This window comes from Marmota monax, unplaced genomic scaffold (genome assembly GCF_021218885.2).
Source record: "Marmota monax isolate L192 unplaced genomic scaffold, Marmota_monax_Labrador192_F-V1.1 WCK01_AAM20220418_F8-fsc00102, whole genome shotgun sequence".
Classification (NCBI taxonomy): Eukaryota; Metazoa; Chordata; class Mammalia; order Rodentia; family Sciuridae; genus Marmota; species Marmota monax.
The window spans coordinates 3,826,949-3,851,329 of NW_026692494.1; the positions used below are offsets into that span (position 1 = coordinate 3,826,949).

Here is a 24,381-nt window from a genome sequence, read left to right on the forward strand (position 1 = left end):
CACCCCCCCAGACCCCAGAGCCGCAGGCAGGCCCCACAAACACCCTCCCACTGCACTCCAGGCCCTCAGCCCGCCAGGACTGGGAGGAAGGCCACTGCCCACCACGGCCAGCCATCAGCTCCACACCAAGGACGCCAGTCACACCCGGAGGAAGAGCCCCTGGGCCTGCGATTCTAAGGGAGCAAACGTCAGCCTGCGGCACTGGGGGTCCCAGCCCCAGCCCCAGCCCCAGCCCAGGGAAGGGCCCCTCCAGCCGGAAAGGCTCCCTCAGACCACAGGCTGCTCAGGCCAGGCCCTCGCCACGGACAAGGCCAGGTGGTGGACAGCAGGGCGCCTGCAGCTGCACTCGCCCCGCTCTGCTCTGGGCACCTGCACAGCCGTGGGGCCACTGCTGCGTGGAGGAAGCAGGTTCACACGCCCCCGGCCTGCAGTCAGGACGATCCAGAGCCTCCCTGTAACAGCGAAAAGGACACAGCGGTCATTGGAAGGCATAACCACAGCGGCCTATCACCATGCCTGGTCCTACAGAGTGCTGCCGACAGTCTTGCCCGGAGGATGGAGACCTCGAGGGGCCACCCAGGTGAGAGTGGAAGACAAAGACCTCAGGGAGACGTGTAGGCAGGCGGCAGCTCCAAGGGCAGGACCAACAGGCAGCCCTGGAACCGCCAGAGCACCCGGGAGCCAGGGCCCAGCTGGGAGGGAGCACGGAGAGCGGCCACTGCGGGAGCAGGAGGGCGAGGACGCGGCCCCGTAGGCGGGCGTGGGTACCTGGGCTTCACAGGGCCAGAGCCCATGTGCACAGCCGGCCCGGGCAGCACAGGGCCCTTAGGGCCGACACCGAACAACACCCCCCTGCTTCTGTCCCAAGGCCCCCCTCCTTGCTGGGAGCTGGTCCCCTTGTCCCTAGCATGAGACCCCCTGAGACAGACATCTGCAGGACCCGGGGGCCTGCTTGCAGGTAAGGGCCTTCCTGAGCCACAGGGGCCTGATCTCGAGAGGATGGCTCCCCAGGACAAGAGACTACGGGATCTGGTGTCACACAGCAGTACCGATGGCTTCAAAGAATGACATTAGTACTGAGACACTCACAAGATCAAGAGCGCTGGAGTGTGGCACCCCGGGTGTCACCTGGACTGTGGGCAGGACTGGGGGTGGTCCAGGCACTAGCCGTCCTCCCCAAGGACCTGAGGCGCCAGCGCTGGCTGCACCCTGCCCTGCCCTCCCTGCTAAGGATCAGGCCACAAGAGACCAGGGTGGGGGTGGCCTCCATTAAACACTGAACTAAAGGAAGCTGGTCCCCAGTTTACCTTAGGCCACAAGTTAAAACCAAAAACCAAGAAGTCCAGCGTGTGCCCACGTTGGTGCGTCCTCCCTGCCACCTGGGTGCGCCCTTCAGGGAGGGTCTAAAAGGCAGGCGTGTGTTGAGTGACAGGCACTGCAGTCAGAGCTGGAGGAGGGCCTCCTGCGGCCAACATGGAGGGGACCAACGTGCTGGGACCAGCACCACCCAACACTCCCTGCCACCGTTCAGGGCAGCCTCGAGTCCCTGGTTGGAGTGGCCCGAATCCCGGCTCACAGAGTGAGCAGGAGGCGGCCTTCTGTGAGCCCACGGCCCGCACGGTGGCGCCCACCCTGCCCTTCCTCCAGGAGCCCAGTGGTGCCTGCGCGGCCACCCAGACTGGCTCCTGTCCAAACACAGAGGAGGACCAAGCAAGGGACCAGGGCAGGTCCACCGAGAGCAGTGCCACAGCTGCAGGGACAGCTGTCCTCTGCCCTTTTGCAGACCCAGAGCAAGGGCCTGGAGGAAAGGAGGCGGTAGCTGGCCAAGCCCAGGGCCGCAGCAGGGTTGGCAGCCGCCAGAGAGGAGGGCGGACGCCGCTCTGGGAGCCGTGCGGGGCAGACAGGGTGTGCGACGGACGGGGCCAGGCAGTCATCCAGGCCTGTGGGGGCCCAGGCGCGCCCAGGCAGGTGCCCTGGAATGGCCTCTGCCTCCCCTTCACACACCCACACTGGGGCCTGATCAGCCCTGACAGCCAAGGCGCTGGTGACAGGGAGTTCTAGCCACAGTGGGACCCACTGCCCCAAGGTGGTCCTAGGGCCCTAACTTGTCTTCTTAATTCCAGCACCAGCTGGAGGCACGCGGTTCACATGCTCCTGCTGACGAGGCTGCGGCTGTGTGCGGCGCCTGAGCGCGCTCGCAGTCAGGTCACAGAGGCAGGCGGCCGGGACTCCGCAGGAAGGCTGCTCACCAGGGCCAGCGGCACCACTGTCACCTGGCCAGTCCTGCGCTGCCTGCTTCGTTAGGCTCCCAGGGGCCCGTGCCCGCTGCTGGGCGATGCCCAGGAGACAGGGCTCTCAGCACCCGACTTGCACCCAGACAGCAAGGGCCCTCCACTCCCAGGCCACCGCCATCACCTTCTGTTTTTCATGAGACCAGACCTGCCGCTGAGCTCAGCTGTTACCCACGGTGACCACTGGCTAGGCAAGCGGCTCCAGCAGGGCGGGTGGTCTTCTAAAGTGGGAGGGTCCCCCGAGGGCCCCAGGGGTGACCTGACACCCTCTCCAAGCTGCCTGGTGAGGTTGGCTGATGACAGCCCCGACACTCCAGACAGAACTGATGGCGTCTTACAGAGGAGCGCAAGGCAGGACTGGCCACCTGCCTCCCCAAGGCACAGACCCCCACCTCCCAGGCACCATGAGCAAGCGGTGTGCACTGGCGTCCCACTGAAGCGCCTGCCAGGAACAAGAGACTCACCAGCACAGGCCATCTGCTCCTGCAGACCATGCCAGGGGCTGGGCAGCGGGCCAGTGCTGCCCTCAGCCACAAATGACAGACAACACAACTGCAGCCGTGTGGTGGGGCACCCAGACAGACAGCACGAGGCTCCTGCAGCACCCAGGGCCCCCAGGCCCTGCAGGCTGAGGGCTGGAACCTCCAGGAACAAGGGCTGGGTCCAGATCTGGCTCCTGGCTCCTGCCTGGGTGATAACCCCGCAGGCTGCCCCGTCCCGCCTCTGCCAGCAGAGCCGCAGTTCCCATCTCCACATTGGGGGGCCCCAGGTCTGGCTGCAAGGCCACCCAAGAACCCCTGTGGGTGGGGGTCTCGCTGAATGACTGGCACGCTCCTTCCCGTGATCAGAGAGGCTCTGTCAGTCATTTTCTTAGTGACCTGGACATTGCCCCAATCCTCAAAGTAACAGAATGTGTTCAGACGTTGGTGTGTTACCCATGGACTGAGCTACGCCCACCTGTTCCTCGGTGACGTTACCCCTTGCCCTGTTTGGGATAGAATGTTCCATGGAAACACTCTGGGTGTCCCCTTCTCTTGCTCTGCCCTTGAGGGTGGCCTTCCTAGATGTCAGTCAACCTGCTGACAGCAGACATCAGGAAGCCAGACTCAGCCCCCTGAATCCTGACCCTGGCCTCATTTGCATGGCTTCTCCTCAATAAAAGGGTCAGCACAGGCTCGCCCGCTCTTTCTTTCTGTGGACCCTTAAGGTCAGAGGAGCCGTCACAGGACCCAAAGAAAAAGCTCTCTCTGTCTCTTGTGTGGTTATTTCATGCAGCCCAGTTCCCCTGGAGGGACCCTGAGTGTTTTTGTCGTGAGGAACGCGACGATCCCCCTCCAGATGACATCTGTGCCTGGCATGGCTTGTGCTATGCCCGAGTGGGCACTCTGACAAGGCTGACCATCTCCCCCTAAACTCGGAGGCCTCTGTGCTCAGCCTGGCAGGCACCTGGCCTGTGTAGCAGCAGAGGTGAGCTGTGGCTCTCTGCCCCTCCTTCTCCTCCTGGACCCGCTCGCAGACCATTCCCAGCCTCCCTTGCTACAGGGCACTGCCCGGTGCCTGGGTGCTGGCCAGCGCAGGTGTGGGCAGAAGCACCCCGAGAGCACCTGCTGCCCGAGCACACACCAACACTGAAGGCAGCCTCAGCAGCCACACCTCAAAGGAGGCAGCATCCCCGAAGCCTAGCCTGTGTGTGGCACCTCCCCTCTGTCCCCACAAGAAGCCACGGCAACAACAGTGGGGCAGGGTGCGGCTCGAGGAGCTTTCAGGGTCCCTCCTCTCTTGCCCCTTACATCCCGGCCACCTCATCACCTGGGTTGTGCCCCGTGGCCCGGCCACCCTCATGACCTCTAGGACCATGAGTCAGGGGTGGACGCGACAGTGGTCGGGAGGGTGCGCTTCCACACCTGTTCACACTCCCCGGCCTCGGCAGGTGCCTGGCCGGCCTGTGCCTCACCTGGCAGTGAGGACCTGGGCCACAGCTACAGCCCAGGGTCACAGCAAGCGAGACACTGTGAGAAACAAGCGTGGCTCTGCCAGAGGCCAACAGCGAGGCTTGTGCGGTCTCCTGCCAGTGCCTCATGGGGACAACCGCGTGCTCACCGACAGACGGACAGGACGGCATGATGGCAGAGTCACAGCCAGGAGAACGAGTAAGCTGGTGCCACGCAGGTCAACGGCGGGGCAGACAGGCAGGAAAATCTGTCCTTGGTGTGGGTGCCCACGCGGCCAACTGCCCGGGACTGCGCCTGCCATCCCAGCGGCTCAGGAGGCCGAGGCGGAGGATGGAAGTCCCGGGTCGCCTGGGGACTGGGCAGGACCTGCCTGGGGAGACCTCAGCCTCCTGTGTGGCCACCTCCCCAGCCCTCGGGTGCTGGGGCCTTCCTGCCCCACTTCGCCGTTCAGGAGGAGAAAGGCCAGAGAAGGGCAGCACAGTGACAGTGGGGACAGGCGGAATCCTCGGTGGGCCGGCCTCGGGCCCAGCTCCCCCGACTCCAGGGCTCAGTCACCTCCTGGCTACCTGGGGGCGGGTGGCAGAACTGTTGAAAACTTAGTGAGCAGACTTGAGAGGGGCGATTCCCCAGGGGGCTGGGCCCATCAGGGACCCTCCTGAGCCCTCCTGACCGGGACACCTGTGCTGGGCGGCAGAGGGGGCAGCCTCAGGATGGGGACAGTGGCCCCCAGCTGGCATCAACAAGGAAACAGGGACCTCAGTTGACCACAGGAACTCAACTCTGCCACCAACCCAAGGAACCTGGAAGGGGAACCTGCCCTGTGCCCCAGCCCTGCGCCCTGGTGTCAGCCCTGGGCTGGGGCCAGCTACCTGGGCTTCAACTCTAGAGCCACCAAAGCAGGAGCTGGTCCTCCAGGGCCACTCGATGGCAGGCACCAAGGCCAACCTCACGTGAGGAGGAAGGGGGGAGAGATGGGAAATACCGGGCAGTACACAGCCCGGCCATGTCCGTCCACCCAGAGACCCGGGCACCAGGCTGCTCTGCACGAGCTTTTTTCTGGTAATTAAAATACTTCATTTAAGAGGAGGGGGGCAGGCACAGTGGCCACACCTGTCATCCCAGCGGCTCAGGAGACTGCAGCAGGAGGATCGTGAGTTCAAAGCCAGCCTCAGCAATGGGGAGGCGCTAAGGACCTCAGTGAGACCTGTCTCCAAATAAGACACACAAAAAGGCTGGGGATAGGGCTCAGTGGTCCAGTGCCCCGAGTTCAATCCCCAGAACCCCCCCCAAAAAAATCTGGGGGTTACATTTTATTTCAACAAGTACAGTACAGAAAAGGACAAACAGAGGTCATCTACACACCAGGGCCAGGGTGCAGGTCAGCCTCAGCAGCAAGGGCCACCGGGGTTCCCTAGCCCAGGGTCTTCACCCTGCCCAAGAGGAGCGACCAGGCAGCCCCATCAGGGCGCTCCCTCTGCAGGAGCTGGCCAGCACCTCCCCAAGGACAGGGCCCCGGCAAGCAGTGGCGGCCCAGAGGTGGGCAGGCGGTCACCATCACAAGGGGTCTGGGCTGAAGGGGATGTGAGGGACACTGAGGAATCTGAGCAGAGCTCAGTCTTCAGTCAACGCACTGCCACAGACTGGCCCTGACTGAACACATGGGCCACCGAGAGGAGACACTGCATGTGGGAACACTGCTTTCTCCCAGAGGTTAGTGACCCTGCGGGGTTCTGTCACACAACGCCTCGGAGCTGGGGGTGCTCAGTGGCAGAGGCTGGCCTGGCACATGTGAGACCCGGGGTTGGCTCCCAGCACCGCATACAAGTCAATAAAGGCATCGTGTCCCCGACAGCTAGGAACACAAAAGGAAAGGAAGGCGGGACGCGCCACCCACAGGAGTGGACACGATGACAGACACAGACGGGACTCGTGGTCGCGCCACCACCCTGCCCACCAGCAAACCACCTCCCCAACCCTGCTGGATACGCGGTCCTGCAGCAGGTGGCAGGACATTCCCAGGACACCAGCGCGTCCCCGGCTCAGTGCCGCTGGCTTCGGGAGAGCGTGTGGGGATGTTTGCGCTCTGGTGCAAAATTGGACCCTAAAATTGTTCTGCGGCCTCTGAACAAAGCCTGTGGGGTGTTCCCAGCAGCTTGTGGAGAGAGTGAGGGGCCGCGGGGGTGCTGGCGAGGGCCCTGGGTGCCGCTGGTCCTGGGGACAGTCCCAGCACAGCCGTGGGGCAGGTGGGCTGGCGAGCAGCTCTGCAGGCTGACGCCACCACACTGTGCCCCAGCCACTCCAACACGCGCCCCGACACGGCAGCGGCTGGTGGCAGCCTGTCCTCACGGCAGTGGTATCTGGTACCACGTGCGGCCCATGTCTCTCCGGTGACAGGAGTCACCACTCTGATGACCCAAGCTGCTTTTGTCTTCAGAACGACTGCCCACTCTCGACCAGCAGAAGGCCTGGGCCAGGGGCATCAGGCGTGACAGAGTGCTTGTGACAAGAATGGAGCCAAGGGCTCGGTAAGGAGGGCTGGGAGAGGGCCTGGGCCAGGGATAACACAGCTGTCCCTCCATACGCCCGGCATGCCCAGCCCTCCTGGCTGCGGCCGTGAGCCCCCGGCCAAGGCTCAGCTGTGCCAAGATCTGGAGCGCGGCGAGGCCCAGCTGGAGGATCAGGGTGGGGGAGGCGGCCTCTGCCAGCTCATGGGATCCCAGCCCCCGGTTCTGCAGCCTGTGGGGTGCGCGGAGCCCATGTGCTGACTCCCAGGCAGCACACTCAGGGCAACCCAGCGCGGCAGGGGGCCGGGCCCGTGGAGTCCAGGACGCCTCGGAGACGCCAAGCCACCGTGCACACTCACACCTCACGAGGTGCCAGCAGGTGACGGTCAGGACGGTGGGCGAGGAGTGGGCCGCCCACCGCTGTGCACCATCCCCAGCACAAGAGCCCAGGCAGGGCCCTTCCTGCCCCAGCCATGCCCAGCACAGGGGCACCAGTGCCATGTATGCTGGCAGCACAGCGACGACGCTGCGCCCAGAACCAGTAGCGGGCGCCGGGCTCCTGCAGCCCTCAGCATGCCCCCAGGAGAGCCGCCTGCCTGCGGGCCAGGGCCCCTGGGCAGGTGTGGCCGGTGGGACAACTGTCCTCTCTGGGAAGGGTTGTCAAGAATGTCCCAGACAGCCCTAACCGGCAAGACAGCAGCCCAGGGACAGTGGCCATGGCAGCCCTGGGCCCCTGCACACAGACCCAGGTGCTTGGGGAGAAAGCGCGGGGTTAGGACCGGGCAGCCAACGGCCCAGGTCCAGACACCCTGCTCTCAGACCCTGCCACCTCAGTCTCCGCTTCCTCAGGAGCAGGGTCCCTGCACCTCCCCCTTGTGGCACTCTGTCGGACTTTCTTCACCAACGCTGTCTTGGACCCCTGGCACCTTGCTTGGTGTCTATGGCTGAGGAAAGAACCGGGTGCCTTCCCGCGGCCCACGGTCCATGGCGACTGGCCTCGAGCATCCTGGGGATTCTGCACTCCCTGGGGACTTCTGCCACCATGGCCACTGAGGCAGGCCAGGTCAGGACAAGCATGTGGGCAGGAGCAGGGGCAGGGGCACATGTCTGTCTGGTGCTCTCACCTGGTGCCAGGGACAGCACAGGGAAGCGAGGTACTCAACCGGTCCGCGAAGCTGCAGGGCTGCGGCCCGTCCTCACTGCGGCCCGCAGGGGGCTGGCCTGCCACCTCTGCAGAGGTTCAGGTCCCTGCTCCAGACCTCATCTGGGGACCTCTGCAGCCAGCTGGGGCGGGGTCAAGGGTGCCCAGGAAGGATCACTCAATTTGCGGGAGGGGGTAGCACTTAGGGTCAGAGAATGTGGCCCCAGGTCCCTGCTGCTGGTGGAGACTCGGGCGCTGAGCTTCACACTCGGGAGCCCCTGAGGCCAGCACAGACCCAGTCAGGCCCCGGGCCTCCACACCTCGTGGCAGGGGGCTACCTGCCTCCACCCTGCACCTCTGGTCCCCCGAGGCCCATCAGTGCTGCCTGAGGCCAGGCTCTAGGAGCCGGCAGAGGACGTGGGAGGGAGGCGTCTATCCCAGAGACTGCCTGACCCCCCAGGGCCTACAGGTGACTCTGGGCGCGGGGAGCATGTCAGGCGGGGTGGCAGGGGCCAGGGAGCAGCGGGCAGGCTCCCTGCCCTAAGAAGGGCCTGGCTCAGCCTCCCAGGGCATCAGACCAGCAGTCGGGGGACACCAACACGCAGCCTGGGCTAGGCCGCCTGGGCCACGCAGCAGGCACCCTCGCTCCCCTCACGGGGAACACAGCCTCGGAGGCCCACATGGGCAACTCACCCCACGAGCACCTGCGCCCACCTCAGGGGCACTGAGCTGCAGGACTGGCTTCCCTGGCAGCAGGAAGAGCTGGCCAATCCCGCACCCGTGAGACCCCCATGAAATGCCAAGGACACTCAGGGCTGCCCATCCAAAGGGGAAATTCTCTGCACCAGGGCCGCCGCCGTCTCGCAGAGGTCAAGGGAGCTCTTCAGTTCTAGCCGCCCCGGCCGGGAGCAGAAGACTGCCTCGGAGCGCCTGCTCCTGTCCACAGGTGACGGGGCTCCCGGCCTCCCAGTCACCGCAGCCTGCACCCCACGCGGGGCCTGGGAGACAGACGGAAGCAGAAGGGCCAGGAGAGGGACCGGAGCCATGGTGGAGGCGAGCATGCGGGTGAGGGTCTCGGAATGCCCAGCGCCCCGGGGTCACGGGCAGGTCACGCCTGCTGACAGTGGGAGCACCACCCTCCGCTTGTCGGGGTCTAGCAGGAAACAGGAGGCCCCACCTGACAGAGGCCGAGGGAATGGGAGACCCTCCCAGCAGGGAAGGCGCCCGCTGGAGCAGGAGCCGGCGGGCCTCAGCCTGGAGAGTGGGAGCAGGGACAGCGGCACCTGGGCGGCTGCTGGCCGCTAGGGAGGCCCAGGCTCTGCGCCTCCTGGGGCCCACAGCCCCCATGCCACCCAGCACCCAGCCAGCCCTCAGGCTGTCACCCAAACCTGCCTGCTGGGTCGGGGGAGATGGGCACCCAAGGCTTTTGCCAGCCCTGGCCCGGCACGTGAGCACACAGGGGCAGCCGGAACCTACTCGATCCCACAGCCCAAGAGGGACCCTGGCCTCCGACACTGAGGAAGGTGCTGGGGCACCCTGCGCAGGGCAGCAGCCGGCAGCACCTTCCCTGGGTGCACAGAAGGCTCACAGGGCTGACCAGGGCCTGCTGCACCCCGGTCCCCAATGGGGCTCCCTCCCCCGCTCCAGGGACATGCAGCGAGGACACGGGCTGCTGTAGTTTGGATCTGGAGTGTCCCCAAAGGCCCAGGTGGGAGAGGCCTAGTTCCAGCCTGAGAGCTGGTGAAGGCAACTGGAGTGGGGCCTGGCGGGGCTGTGTCCCTCCAGAGGCTGTGGGACCCTGGGGCTACCGTCCTCTGCGTCCAGGCCACAGGGAGGGGGTGGCCTTCACCTGTCCCTACAGGATGTGCAGATCCCACTGTGTGGACTGAAACCTCCAAACTGTGAGCCAGTGAAGCTCTGCCCGCCATGAGGGGCCCCAAGGTGTCCTGCCACAGTACTGAGAGCTGGCCGCCCGGAGGCCTCATGCGAGGGCGCGCCACAGTGTGCCTCACCTGCCCTAGCGGCACACTGCCCGTGGCCCTGGGCATTCGACAAGTGCACCCACAGTGGCCCCTGCTGGAGGGCATTGTCGCCAGCTTACCACACCCTGCAGTCATGAGCCCAGGCTGCCCGGGCCAGCACCCCTCACAGAAGAGCCGCGGGGCTCAAGGGAAACTGCCCAGCGTCCCCGGTGCCCATGCCCATTCCCACCTGCCCTCAGGGCCAGGCAGCAGGCCGAGGTGCCACGAGTGTTCTCCATCCCCGCCTCAGGAGGGACTTGGAGGTACTCCACTGCTTGCGACATACTCAGCCTGGCTGCGAGCAGCGGCTCATGACGCTGGCCTTCCCAGCCCCCTCTCTATGCTTTTATTGACACCAGGCTACTCACGTCACTTCGACACACAGATCCCACTCCCAAAGTGGCAGCAGACCCAGAGAGGCTTGATGAAACTTGCCAACCCGCGCACGTCAACACTCCCCAAGATGCCACCAAAATACCCCGAGTAGTCACAATTAAGCTACCACAGACCTAAGAAGAGCAGCGTCATTAGGAGACAGACACACCAGGCTCGGCCGCCCGCAGCCTCACCTGCAGCACTGCCTGCGGCACCTGCCAGGAGCCCCTCTGGCTCAGGGCTAGCGAGGTGAGTGACAGCAAGCGTCACACTGCTGGGGCCTGCGCAGCCTCCTGAAGCCGCAGCCCAGGGACAGCGGCCCAGGCGGTACCTCCCAAGAGGGAAGGTGGCCACAGGACGAGGCACACAGGGATCCTAGAGGCTCAGGAGCGGTCAGGGCCTGCTGGGGGGAGTCGGTGCCGCCAGCCTGGCCTGTGCCTTCCTTGCATGGGGAGCTCAGGGCAGCATCACACAGTGGGGGGCACCCCTCCCCCGCAGGAAGCCCCGAGGCCACATGGGGGCCCCTGTGGGCACTCCCCCTCCAGGATAGGACTGGGGGGATTGAGGCTGGCCCACTGGCTGCTGCCCGAGGCCTCCCGACAAGGGCCACGGGAAGGTGGGCAGTGGGCAGTGCTCCCAGCATGCTGAGCACCAGGTGCCACCCAAGCAAACCAGGGCAGGTGAGGGCAGCGGGCAGGCAGAGGGCCCGACCACCTGGGGCCCGGGGACACGTGCACAGAAGAGCAGGCCACAGAGAGGCCGCAGGCTCCGGCCCCCTTGCCCACCTGCCATGGCTTCTCAGGAGCACCGCCCTCTCGCTGGGCAGTGAGGACTCTGCACACTGGACACAGCCTGCACCCTGACATCGGAGTCCCTGCTGCTGACGTCGCTCTGGCCTCGAGCGCCCCAACCTCAGCCACCGGCGCCCACCAGCAGGGTCCCCAGCCCTCCATGACTGGCCAGGAAGGAGCGCCTCAGGGCCACCCTCACAGGCCCCACCATCCCCATGGTGGCAAGGGGTCTGAAGGCACAGGTCCTCTCCTGGGGACTCCTGCAGCCCACCTGAAGGAGCTCAGGCCCCAGGGCTCCCACACTCCCTGCACCTGCGACATGCTCTGGGGAGAAGGTGGGTGCTCTCCCCGCCAGACCCTGAGACCACAGGGCATCTGGGGGTGAGTGTGCCCCCCCCGCCCCTCCGGCGGTCTCTGCCCTCCCCCAGCGCCACTCCCAGCAGGATGCGCAGGTGGAAGCCAAGGGGAGCGCCATGGTGGCACAGCCCAGAGCAGAAGGGCAGGAGCGCCACCTAGTGGTCCTCAGGGGTAGGGCCGGGCCTCCTGGACCTTCCTCAGCCTCAGATCCCACAGCAGCCAGTGCCAGGGTCAGAGCGTGTCCACACCCGCAGGCTAGGACCCCAGCACACCCACACACACCATGGCCTTCGCTGGAGGTGTGAGGAGCCAGCAGGCAGCCAGCAGGCCACCGTCTGCACAGCCACACGCCACCTGCCTGTCAGGGACACCCAGTCTGCTGGCAGCTGGCAGACTGAGCCGTGGTGGCCAGGCACCTCACCCACGTGGGGGGACTCGGGTCAGAGCCGCAGCTACCCTGCTGCCACTGCCCGGGGCAGGTCCAAGCTTGTCCTCAAGGGAGGAGGGCTGTGGGAGGGGCTGTGGGGACCGCTGGCTGGGCCCTTTTCCACCCAGGACTGCATAGGGCCACCATCCAAGAAACGCCACCTGAGCAGGGCTCGGGACACCCTGGAATGTGGTACTTCATTTCCCCAAACGCAAGCCCTGGGCTGCTGGGGGGACAGCTGTCACCCACCTGTCGACACCCCTTCAAATGATTCTAGAAATGTAAACGCCTGACCTAGAAGTTCCCGGGACCAGAGGTGGACGTGAAGCTGTCCCCATGTCCCCGAGCCCCAGTCTGCCCCATCCTGTGAGCACCATCTGTTACCAGGGTGCCTGTGGGGACTCAGCAGGCCTGGGCCAGGCTTCTCTCTTGAGAAGGCCACCAGGCGGAGGCACAGGGCTGACGACAGGACCCCCTGGGACGCAGGGTGCTCCACAAGCACACAGAGCACCACGCGAGTCCAGAGCACCGTGGGCAGCACGCCGCCCCTCCTCCTCCCAGGGACCCACGGACCGCACTGCCCAGGACAGAGGGGCTCTGAGGTAGGGTCAGTGAAGGGCCCTGAGCTGGGGTCACGCAGGGTCACCAGGGGGTCGTTAGGAGAGAGGCAGGAGGGCCCGAGTCAGGGGCCTGAGGACGCTGCACCACTGGCTCTGGAGCAGGGGGAGGGGCCCCGGACTCTTCCTGGGCTGGGGGGCCAGCCTGGCGCCTCTGGGTCTGGCCCAACAGACTGATTTCGGGGCTTTAAACCTGTGCTGCTCTAACTGCAAGAAGTGTGATCTGTCACAGTGGTGGCAGCAGCCATCTGCCCAGAAGCCAGGGGAGCGAGCGGCCTCCCGTCTCAGCCTCCTCAGCCTCCAACCAGACGCAGACTCAGGACCCTGGAAATTCAGGTTAATCCAGCAAAAGCAGCTCAGCCAGGAGGCATGGGCCAGAGAGGCTCAGCAGACAGGCACCAGGACAGCCCCAGGCTCGTGGGGGTGGGGGAGGACGCACAGACGCCCCTCCTGGCTTGGTCCCCCACTGAGCTGGGCACCCCTCCCCGGGGGCAGCAGCCTGACTCCTCGCCCTGCAGCCCAGGGTCCACACAGCACTGGACGCCTCTGCCAGCGCCTCTGCTTGCCACAGGCCACCCCCAGGCAGGAGCCCGGCCCAGACCTGAGGGAAGGCAGAGGGCGATCCGAGCCCCGGATGCTTTCGTATTTTTTTTTTAACTTTTTTTTTTTTTTTGAGACTTTTTAATACTTATTTTCCAGTTCTCGGCGGACACAACACCTTTGTTTGTATGTGGTGCTGAGGATCGAACCCGGGCCGCACGCATGCCAGGCGAGCGCGCTACCGCTTGAGCCACATCCTCAGCCCGATGCTTTCGTATTTTGAGTCTAGAGAAACCAGATGAGGGAGGGGTGGAAAGAAGACACTTGGTCCTCACGGAGGGTCTCAGGCTCCTCTTTCTAGAACATCTGGGTGCCTGAGTGGTTTGGAGCCTGGAGAACCGTGCATTCCTCCACCCTCAGGGGTCGTGGGGATGGGACTTGGGGTGACCTGGAACAGTTAGGGACACAGGGTCACTCTGCTTGAGCACACGGTGTCACCAAGGAGCAGCATTAGAGCATCATTCGCGACGTGGCTAGGCATGGAGGGACCTCCACGGCTGTGGCCCGGCAGATAGAGGACCCCGACCGGCTCCCTCAGCACCCTGGCCTGGGCAGCCGCGAGTGGGAGGCCGAGACGCTTCCCTGAGCTCGGGAGCCGAGGGGGCGCCCTGGAATGGAGCACCTAATGGCTCCGAGGCTCGTCTGGTGTGTGCAGCCCACATGGGCCCTGGAGCGGGGAGAGGGCACACCCCAGGGGTCCAGGTCCCAGGCCCGTCGCAGCTTGAGGACCCGCGGGGTGGAGCCCAGTGCCTGGAGGGGCCCACAGGCGTGGAGAGCAGGGAGAGAGGCCTCCACTCCGCCTGTGCCCCGTCCCTGGAGTCCCTGGCAGACGCACACCACACCAAGACACCCGGACACTCGGCACCATGACTCCCCAGGCCCCTCAGCTGGGCCAGCTCGTGTGGCCTCTTCCCACCCTCTGAGAACCAGCAGGGTGGGAGGCAGGAAGGCTCGATTCCCCAGTCAGAGGCACTGCTGGGCCGCGACGGGGAACAGCGGCCCATGGCGGTGCCACCAGAGAGGCTGGCGGAAGGGAGCGCTGCAGCAGCATCACTCGCCAGATGCTGGAGAGGACACGGGGTGGCAGTTTGGGACAGCTCTCAGGGCCATCACTTGAGATGCAGGCACCCCGTCTCTATGGTGTGGCCTTCCAGCTGCAAGCTCACCTGCCCAGTCCCCGCACACCGCAGGCCACTGCTGACCACCCTGGGGCTGGAGGCCAAGAGCCAGGCCAGAGCCATTCAGGGTCAAGGCCGATGTCCATAGGACAACGCCCACACGGACCGCCTCTACACGACAAGGACCCCAGGCGGAGGCTGCTGTGTGGCACGGGGACACCATAACCGGTCAGTCCCACCCTGGCCTGCACACCACAGGCTCAGGACCTGGAGACCCCCCTCTCCCCTCCTGACACTGAGGGGCAAACCAGGCTGTCCCTGGCGACTTGGGGCCCCTAGTACCCACCTTCACCGCCTCACCAGCCCAGCCCCTAAGCCCTGAAAGCAGCCCAGGCCCAGCTGACCCCGCCAGACGCCTTGGGAGGCCAGGCTGCAGAAGCCGCCACTCACCAGGACTTGGGCTCCCCAAAGTGCAGGTAGTTGATGCTGTACAGGTCCATGTCCTCCGTGTGCCAGGCGAAGGTGGTCTTCCACATGCCGAAGTACAGGTAGGGCGTGTTCACGCCCTCGATGATGGTGCCGCACTCGCGCTCCACCATGTCCAGGATGGTCCTGAGGCTCCCGATGTTCCACTGCGCCACGTCCTGCAGGGGCAGCAGAGTGGCCAGTCAGCATGGCCACGACCCAAGGTGTCTGTGTGGCCCTGGCTACCCCAGTACTCCGGGAAGAGCAGGAAGGCCACACCTCATCATGTCCAGGTCCAGGATGTGAGCCGACTCTCTCTGCCACTAGTCCATGCCCAGACAGGGCTGAAGGCCCACTGACTGGTGGCACCCTACCTGCCCCTCCACTGAGGCTACCTGCCAGCTCAGCGCCTGGCACACACGGCCTGGACTGCACCACAGAGCGGACTGCATGTGGCGCTGGGAGCCGACTGGGTTGCAAGACGGCAGCTGGTGGCGGACGATCAACGTGCCTCTGGATCAGCGACAGGGGAGGAGGAGACCTCCAAGTGGGCCGGGCCAGGGCCAGGGCCAGGGCCCACGCCCAGCAATGGTCCTCCCAGTCCCTTGCTACAGAGGAGACAGATGGGCTGACGTCCCACCTGGTCCTGCAGCTCCCGACCCCGGGCTCGGGGCGCCATAGCCTGCACATGGATGCGTGGGTGTGAGCCCTCCACGGGGACAGGGCGGCAGGCTGGCTGGAGGTGGAGGTGCTCGTGGGACGAGGCTCCACTTTTCATTTTTTATTTAAAAACAATAATGAAGCATCCGTAAGAAAACGAGGAGACCAGCCACAGGCTGAAAGAGGTGTTTGCAAAGACACCTGACCCAGGGCTGCCCGCCCAAGCACAGGAAGGACCCTACACCTCCACAGGAAGGACACAAACAACCTCAACCAAAGACCCAACCCACACATCGCGAAGGAGGCCCACAGATGGCCAGCAGCAACCAAGACACCCCTTAGATGGCTCCAGAAACGCAGATCCCAACCAGCAGGAGGCGCCCACACTCCCTCCGAGTGGCGAGAATGCAGGCACCCACGGCCCGGGGCTGGGGACTTGCAGCAGCAGGAAGCCATCTCCACTGGGACGCTGAAGGCATGGCCAGCACAGGGACAGGAGGGCAGCTTCCACGGCAGCTAAGCCGTGATGCCGCCTGAGCCAGCCGCTCGGAGCGTCCCCCGCAGGAGCTGCTCATGTTCACATGCCACCCGCAGAGAGACGCCAGGCCTCTGCCCGACCGCCCACCCCTGGAACGATAGCGGTGTCCTTCCACCAGGGATAGTCAAGACTGCAGCCAGCCCGACAGTGGCCCAGTGCTGGGCACCAGGAGGAAGGGAGAAGATGAGGAGCCCTGCCATCGTCCCCCCAGGAGAAGACAGCCTAGAAAGCAGCCACTGTCGCCGACCACAAGTTCTGCGAAAGGCAGGAGGAGGCACGGGACGAGCCAGCCTCCACAGGGCCAGCAGTGGGCGCACACATGGGCACAGGCCTCCGGGGCAGTGCACTCACTGTGTGGCACTGCCACGGCAGAGATGTCACCCACATCTGCCCAAACACACGAGGCACGGAACATCCACAGCCAGCCCTCAAGGGGCTGTGGCACTTTGGTGACAGGGTGCACCAACACAGTGTTGTCCATGGTCGTGAACGCCCCGCTCTGGTGGGTGTGCAGCCTGGGCGAGGCCGGGCAGGTGCGGAGCCAGGCTCTGTGGGAGCTCTTGGTACTTTCTGACTTTTTCTGTGAAACTAAAACTGTTCTAAGTTTTCTAAGTTTATTTTTTAAATAAAAATAAATATGAATGTGGGATCCCACCTGGCACCAATACCATTCAAGGGGAAAGAAGGGTCTTTTCAGCAAATTGTGCAGGGACAATGGGGCCGCCACATGCAGGAAACAGCATCTGGACCCCTGCGTCACACTGTACAAAATGAACTCAAGCACGCCTGTCATCGTCGCACCAACTCAGGAGGCTCAGGTAGGAGGATGGCAAGTCCAGGGCCAGCCTGGCAATTTAGCAAGGTCCCACCTCAAAGTTAAAAATAAAAAGGGCTGGGCTGTGGCTCAGAGGTAGAGCACCCCTGGGGTCAAACCCCGGTACCCCCCACATGCACAAAAGGAAAAGAACTCAAGACACATCACAGACACAGCACCAAACCATGACCCTCTTGGAAGAAACAGGAGCACGCGGTCATGGCTCTGGAATTGGCAATGGTTTCTTAGAACTAAGACACCAAAGCATAAGCAATAAGAGAAAAAAATAAGCCTTCCTCCAAAGAAGACACAGGAATGGCCAGTAACCCACAGAAAGGCGCTCGGCACCCTGAGCCTCCTGGACCACGGGCCGCTCCACACCCAGGGAGGCCAGACGCGAGCAGACGCAGCAGCAGGCGCTGGGCACTTCTCCAAGCCAGAGCCCCGGCCTGCGGTGGGATGCGACAGGCTGCAGCTGCCACAGAACAGACCCAGCCTGGCGGCTCCTTAGCAAGTTAACAGGGAGTCACCACGTGGCCCAGCAGGGCCACCCTCATCCATCGGCCCCTGAGCAATAAAGCACTCCCAGGCAGACACGCACCCAGATGTTCACAGCAGCAGCTGGCGACAGCCGAGAAGCAGGAGCAACCAACGACCCCCTGGGTGGACAGATGGCCACAGAGAGCATGTCCCATGCACACCTGGAGCATCACGCATGCCACAGCTACAGCGTGGAGAAACCTGAGGACCTCATGCACAGGAGAAGCAGACACACAGGGCCACAGGGCACGACCCAGTGACAGGAGCATCCAGGTCAGGAGAGTGCAGGCAGGACATGGACTTCTGGGTGCCAGGGGCTGGGATTCTGTGCGTGAGGACAGGCTTCCTTCTGGGGTGATGGAATCATCCTGAGCTTGGCAGCAGTGAGGGTTTCCCGATCCCATGAATGTTCCACGACCCACTGGACCCCGCGCTGAACGGGTGGTGTGTGCACCCGACAAGGCCAGCGCGTGTTCCCTGCAGTCCTCCAGGGCTGGGGAAGCCCTGGCCTCGGGCCTGCTGGGCAGGGCCCACCACTGAGCCTACCCCAGCCTGCAGCAATGCTGTACGACAGCCGGGAGACCAGGACACACTCAGCGTGCCGCAGGCCCGCCAGTGTCTTGCAGGACAGGGTACGTGGAGGGTCAGCTCTGCCCCTGCTGCCCCACTCCCCAGAGCGCCACCTGCAGGGGGCTGAGGGATGCGCCCCCCTCAGGGCCACTAGGTGTGTGATGGGTCGCGCAGCTATGGGGGCTGCTGGCTGGCGCTGACCTTCGGCCACTAGAGCTGGGCTGGAGCGACAGCTGAGAGGGTCACCAGGCACTGACCCCCAACCTGAGGTGGGCAGGGCATCTGGGCACTGTGAAAACTAGTCACCAAGGGAAGGGCTGGTACTTAGAGAATGGGCACTGCTGGGCTGCCAACACTGGACCAGCCTGGATAGGCCTGGAAACAGCTCCTCTCTTGCCCAAAGCCAGGGAGCTAGAGCCTCCTGTCACAGTTGCCTGGAAGGAATCGGGAGGCAAAGGCAGCCACCCTGACCCAGAAAGACACCACTGTCCTGCCTGAGCAGCTGCCGGAGGAGCCGGGGGAGAGGGGGCCCCGCCCTGACCGGGAGGGCTGCTCAGGGCTGTGGCTATCTGAGGCGGGAGATGGGGGCTTGGGCAGGTGGACACTGTCACTGGGCCCGCAGGGAAGAAGCAGGGCAGCACAAAGGTGCCCCGTTACCCCCCCCACCACCACCGAGTGGCAGGAACCACGGTCCTCAGGAAGCTGCAGGAACACAGTCACTGGCTGGGAGGGCGCTGCTGGCACAGGCCACCCTGACCCTGCTTGGCACCAGGAGTAGGGCAGGGGGCGAGGGACGGGCTGAGCCTGGAGGAGGGGGTGGTGGCACAAGGAGCCCAGTCTCTGGACTTCCCATGCAGTACACTGTCACCGGCTCTGTGGTCCCCCCTCACGTGTGTGCCAAGGTTGCAGCTCGTGCCACAGCTGGGCCTCACAGGGAGCCGTGCGGTCCCGCGGGCGGAGAGCCAGGAGCCTGCTGCGTGGCCTCTGCGAGCTTGCTGCCTGCTCCGGGCTAGGAGCGCACAGGAGCTCAAGGCCCAGGCACGTGTGCTGCGTGATCAGTGGGGAAACCGAGGCCCCGGAAGGCAGTGGTGGGTCAGGCTGCGCGGCTCTCCTGGCCCTCCCTGTGCCCGGAGGAGGGCATCTCCCACAGGTCTCTCTTGGTCTCTAGGTAAGCTCACCTCCAGCCTGTCCCCTCCTCCTGTGGCACAGTGCTCAGGAGCAGATACACCTGGGCTGCAGGTGGCAGCCCCGTAGCCCAAGGGCTGCGGGCTGTGGGCTACTCAGGCAGGAGTGTGGGCTACTCAGCCACGGCACTGGCTAAGGTCGGGGAGGCCCAACTGCTCAAGGCCCTCTGAGAGAAATCTGCACATGCTCGTGCCCAGGGCGTCCAGCGGAGTCGTGAACTTTCTCTGCAAGGCTTTTCTCCCACCCCAGCCCCACCCAGGAGCAGAACTCAGGTGCAGGGTCAGGCTTCAGCCAAGGCTCCCGTGCAGGCCTCCTGGCCAGAAGCAAGGACCAACTTACAGTGAATCCGCAAGCGGCCTCACGGCTGAGAACCCAGGGCACCAGGTGGGTGGGCAGATGGGGCAACCAGTGTGGAGTCCCCAGAGTGCAGGGCAGGCCCTGGAAAAGGCCCGCGGCCGTGGGCCCTCACTGTGCTGCGGGACGAGAGGGGCTGGCTCCATGGGGCCCCAGGGCCTGCTGGGAACAACTGGCAACCAGCAGCCGGGCTCCCCGGCCCCCTTCCAGCAACCCAGCTCTGCTCCTGCCCCAGAGGCCCTCACCCTGACCAGAGGGGTCTCCAGGCCTGGCACTCACGTCATCGTACAAAGAGCCACTGATGTCCGCCCCGTAGATGGGAGAGACGAAGGTGAGGTTCTTCCAGTACTTGCGCTCCAGGTCGTCGAAGTCCTGGTGCCGCGGGGTGCAGTACCTGGGAAACAGCACCCACAGGGGCTGAGAGGGGTGCTGGCCACACCGCCCAGCCCCAGCCACTGGGGGACCCGGGGAGCCCAGATGCTTGGCGGGCACACAATGTGACCATTCAGGGTGGGTCCGGATGCTCATGCCTCCCGTCCCCTCAGGCCCTGGGCTGGGACCTAAGTCAGGACACACCCCAGTGTGGCTGGAGCTGGAGGTCAGAGCCCAGGTGGCTCCTGTCTCTAATGCTGGGGCAGTGGGGACAAGGCTCTGCCCTCACAGGACACCTACGAGACCCAGGACCCAGGAAACAGAGGCGTGGGGACAGGAGGCGGGGCAGAGAGCTGGTGGCCTACCAGCAGGGGCAGGTGAGAGAGCCCAGGATGCCTGGGGAATGCGGCTCATGCCCACGTGGGACAGGGGAGTGGCACATGGGAGGTGTCGGGGACCTTCTCGGAAGGGCCATCAATGGACACTTGAGGACAGGGGATCAGGTGTGCCCCGACTGTGGCGGGCGCCCCGGCAGCCTTGCTGTGGGGTGTGGTGGGCTGTGCGGCTGAGCGTGTGCCTGGACCTAGCCCGGGCCGGCGCCTGCACGCACTTGTCGCTGTTGGCCAGGCGGCGGTACTCCCCCACGGTCATGGCCTTCTTCTGGATGTTGTACTGCGTGAAGAGGCCCGACTGCCCGGTCACCACCTGCTGGATGGGGGCGGGGATCACCACGTCGTCGATGTCATCATAGGTCTGTCTGGGCTTCCACTCCTTCGGGGGGATGATCTGCAAGGCCAAGGGAGTGGTCACTGGCGCCCAGTCTGCCACTGTGCTTCCTCCACCCCAGACCTTGGTGCGGACTGATGGGGGCCCCTGCAGAACCAGGGCCCTGTCGCTCCTGCTGAGCTCGGCACAAGGGAAGCCAGGAGTGCCCCAGACCACCAGGCCCACCCACCAGGGGCTTGCATGGTGACAGCTGAGCAGCGGGTGGGCTGGGGCTGCGGGTGTCCTGGTGCCCCCACATATGGAGGCTGCATTTTGAGACCTTACACTTGCCACTCCAGAGCCAGGCTAAGCACAGGACCTGCAGCGCCACCAAGGGGCTGCTTGGTCTCCCCACCACCACCTGCGAGGAGGCCAGCTTAGTTCTGGGGGCAGGAGACACTGGGAGACAAAGTCCCCAACCCACTGGGACCAGTGGTGATTCCTAGAGGAGGAGACAGGCAGGACAGCAGCTCCCAGCCGGATACAGGGCTGCGTCTGCTGTCCCCTGCGACACCCAGGGGGGAGGTGCAGCACTGCTCCTCACACCCGGGGACAGGCAGAGGGAGGCCCCGCAACCCGACAAGGGTACCCACCAGGGGACAGCGCAAGATGTGGACCAGAATGCCTGGACTCACGGCCAGCATGACAGCCTCAGGAGCGGCCCAGGCCAGCAGGAGGCCAGACACTGGGAGATGACAGCCAGAGAAGGAGGTCCTGAATGGCGCAGGGACAGAGACTCACCCGGCCTCCTGCCTCCCCATCTGTGAGGCGAGGCCCACAAGGCCACGGGGGCCGGCCTGAGGAGCTGCGGGCCTGAGCTGGGGCAATGAGCGCCTTAGCTGGCGCTGCCGCCGCCCGCAGCCCACGGTGCCCTCTCCCAGGCGGACATGAGCAGGCCCCAAGCCAGCTTCCAGGTCCCTCAGCTCTGGGGGCAAGAACTAAGCCACCTGTTCCCGCCCATCAGCTGAGAGCCCTGGGGCCGGCAATTGTCCCCTCCAGGCCTCAATGGGGAGCCATGCACTGCTGTCGGCTAACAGCTCCCAGAACCGCCAAAGCCACTGACCGTCCCCCAGGACGCTGCTGTCACCTGGCAAAAGCCCAGGCCCACTGAGCCATGCCAACACCTGATGGCAGGAGGCACCTAGAGTGGCGAGCAGCAGCAAAGCTCAGCAACCACACGCCGCCACATGCCACCACGGCAGGGAGGGCTGGCACCCAGGGAGCGAGCCCGACCCCGGGGACATCTGTGGCCACCAAGACTAGAGGCGTCTTGGCCTGGAGTGAGTGGAAGTCAGGGACGCTGCCCAGCCCCTGCCACCTCCAGGACGCCCCTGGAGCAGGAGCCAGCCCTAGGGCACAGTGAGGAAGGGACCGGAGCTGGAGAGGGCGAGGGCTTGAGCAGGGGGCTCCCGAGGCCTCCTCTAACTCACCCGCACGGGGCATCCCCTGCTGCTGTGTGACCCTCCAGGGCTTGAAGAGGCAGGAAAAGCAGACAGGGACCAGGATGCGGCCAGCTCAGCACGCTTTGCTATGGCCGCCGCAAACGGCGGGCCTGTGACCCCAAGCTACCTTGGATTCACGCAGGTGACACCCCCTCTATACAGAGCCGGTGTCTTCCACTGCAGGGAGCCACCAGCCAGGGCCAGGCCAGCCCACAGCCACCGGTGAGCTCACACATGCAGGAGGCCACCCACCAGGGACACTGCATTTCCCACTTCTCTGCTCCCTGGGCTGCTGTGTTCACTGTCCCCTCCACTAAGGGCACAGCTGCAGCACACACATGGGAAAACAGGAAGGACACAGCAGGTGACCCCTGGCCCGCGCCCGACACACCCCAAGCAGGTGCTGAGCTGCAGGAGCAAGACTCTTCGCAAAGCCATGGCTGTGGGTGGAAGCCACACCCCGTGCGACACCCTCCGAGTCCTGCCAAGACAGGACCCTGGAGGTCCCAGGTGAAGAAAGGGTTAAGAAAGTGCCCTGGAGAACACGCCTCCTAGGGCCCCCCTCGGCACCTTCCAGGTGGCGCGGCCCTGCACTGGCCCTTCTGTGCGGCTTAGCTGAGGCCAGGAGGACTGGGCAGCCACATGTCCACACGCAGCGAGGTGGACGTGGGTGGTCCAGGCACTGTAGCCCACAGCCACCCTGAGGAGGCAGCAGCAGCAGCCCACCAAGTGGTATATAACCTGCACCAGACACCATTCCCAGGTGCCCGGGCCTTGTGGCCTCAGTTGACACAAAAGGGCTGAGGAGGAGTCTCAGAAAGACCCAGCCGGTGCCCACCTCTCGCCAACCTCGGCCCAGAGTGGAGCCACAAGCCAGGCTCCTGGGGCACTTCCTGCCCAGCGCTTCCCAGGAGGGCTGAGGAGGCCGCCTCTGGGCTCTGGAACGCCTGATCAGGCCCTGCTTGTTATCTGAGGTCAAGAAAGTGCGAGGCTCCATGCCCTGGGGGGCTCCCGCTAGGCGTCCCCTGCCCTGGCTCAGTCTGGACCTAGGAAACGTGCTCCCTGCTCCCAGGCCCTGCAGATCTCGGGGAGTAGGGTGACCCGTGCAGTTCTAGTGAAAGCAGGAACCCCCAGCACTCACACACAAGGGTGGTCAAGGCCAATGAGACCCAGGTGAGGGGGACACACACGTCCCATGGCTCAAACAGAGCCAGCAGCACACTGTGATCCTTCTCCCAAGAGGCTGGCAGTCCTAAGAGCCAAGGGCCCCATCTGGAAGAAGCGGAGGTGCCCGTGGCCAGAGCAGATGCTTCCCTGAGCCCATCTGTCCCCACAGAGTGGCGGGAGGAGGGACGCGTGTGTGTGGTGTGCCACACGTGGGTACCAATGTGACTGCAGCTGCCAAGAGCTGAGCATGCATGCAGCCTCCACCTCCCCGCCCTGCTCCCCAGGCACCATGCACGTGCGCCAGGGCCCGGGGCCTGCCCTCCACATGCAAGAGCGACCCGCGGTCAGAGAAGGCAGTGCTTGAAACCCCTCGTAAGAGGGAGAAGGGCTGCAGAGCCAGGGCACAGGGAGGGCCTGGAAACGGTCCCCACCCAGAGGTGCCATTTGATGGTTGCCCTCAGCTCAAGCCAGCCGTGCACGCCGGCCCACTGCAAGTGCAAGTTTAAGGCAGAGAGGTCAAGGCTCCGGGGACAGGACGTGAAGGGGATGAAGAGGGAAGGAAGAGGGGGAGGTGGACGGGGGTGGGGTGGGGGGGGGGCAGAACCGCGCCCGGGAAGGTGGGTGCCACATGCAGCCTGGGACAGAGCACTGGAAACAGGCTGGAGTGAAATGACAGGAGCAGGAAGTGCCAGGTGACATTTAAAGGAGTCTCAGAGGAGAGAACAGGACAGCCAGAGGCTAAACCGCCACTCTGCTGATAGAAAGGGTGGCCTGGGTCCCAGATCAGGAAGGGCTGCTGTGCCCTAGCAAGACAGGAGTGGGCCGGCCACCTGCCCAGCTGCCACGGGCACGAGGGGAAGGCAGGCCCCAGGACGGGAACCAGACAACCCTCCGTGGGGTCGGCCAGTAGAGCGCCCATGAGCTCGGGAGCCTTCCTGAGATGCCGGTCCCTAGCCACACAGCGGCTGGGGCGGCTCATGGAGGAGGCGGGAGGCCAGAGCCACATAGCGGGCAGGGGCTGGAGCCAGAGGTGGCGGAGGAATTGCCACCCTGCCTCACCAGGGTGTGTGACGAACACAAGCCAAGGGCAGAGGCATGGGGTCACTGCCAGCACGCAGATCCACCGCCCCCAAGGCTGCGAGGGTGGGAGTGTCATGTGGGACCCCCAGGAGGGACGCGAAAGCCAGCAAGAGCACCAGGAAGAGCCAGGCAGGCAGGAGCGGGCTACCCCACTCGCTGCAGGGGACAGACGTAGCCTCAGGGCTAGCGACTGAGGCCTGGTCAGAGCCACCCACGGCCCGCTCCTCCAGCTTTT

The 24,381-nt window shown here is 64.7% G+C and overlaps 1 protein-coding gene across 6 annotated transcripts in view; it reads right to left on the minus strand.

The window, feature by feature from the left end:
• Positions 1-24,381, minus strand: part of Kdm4b (lysine demethylase 4B) — a 114,039-nt gene that overhangs the window by 54,256 nt on the left and 35,402 nt on the right. For 5 of the 6 annotated variants that reach the window (XR_006851602.2, XM_046444013.2, XM_046444011.2 and 2 more), the window contains exons 4-6: positions 20,303-20,478; positions 19,600-19,714; positions 14,645-14,838 (exon numbers count right to left, since the gene is read on the minus strand). Coding sequence is in view for 5 of the 6 variants with exons in the window: in XM_046444013.2 (XP_046299969.1) it covers positions 14,645-14,838; positions 19,600-19,714; positions 20,303-20,478 (485 nt within the window). In the remaining variant the exon portion in view is untranslated. Of the gene's footprint in view, positions 1-268; positions 453-14,644; positions 14,839-19,599; positions 19,715-20,302; positions 20,479-24,381 lie in introns of those variants that run through there. The other variant, XM_058579199.1, reaches the window with a different exon arrangement.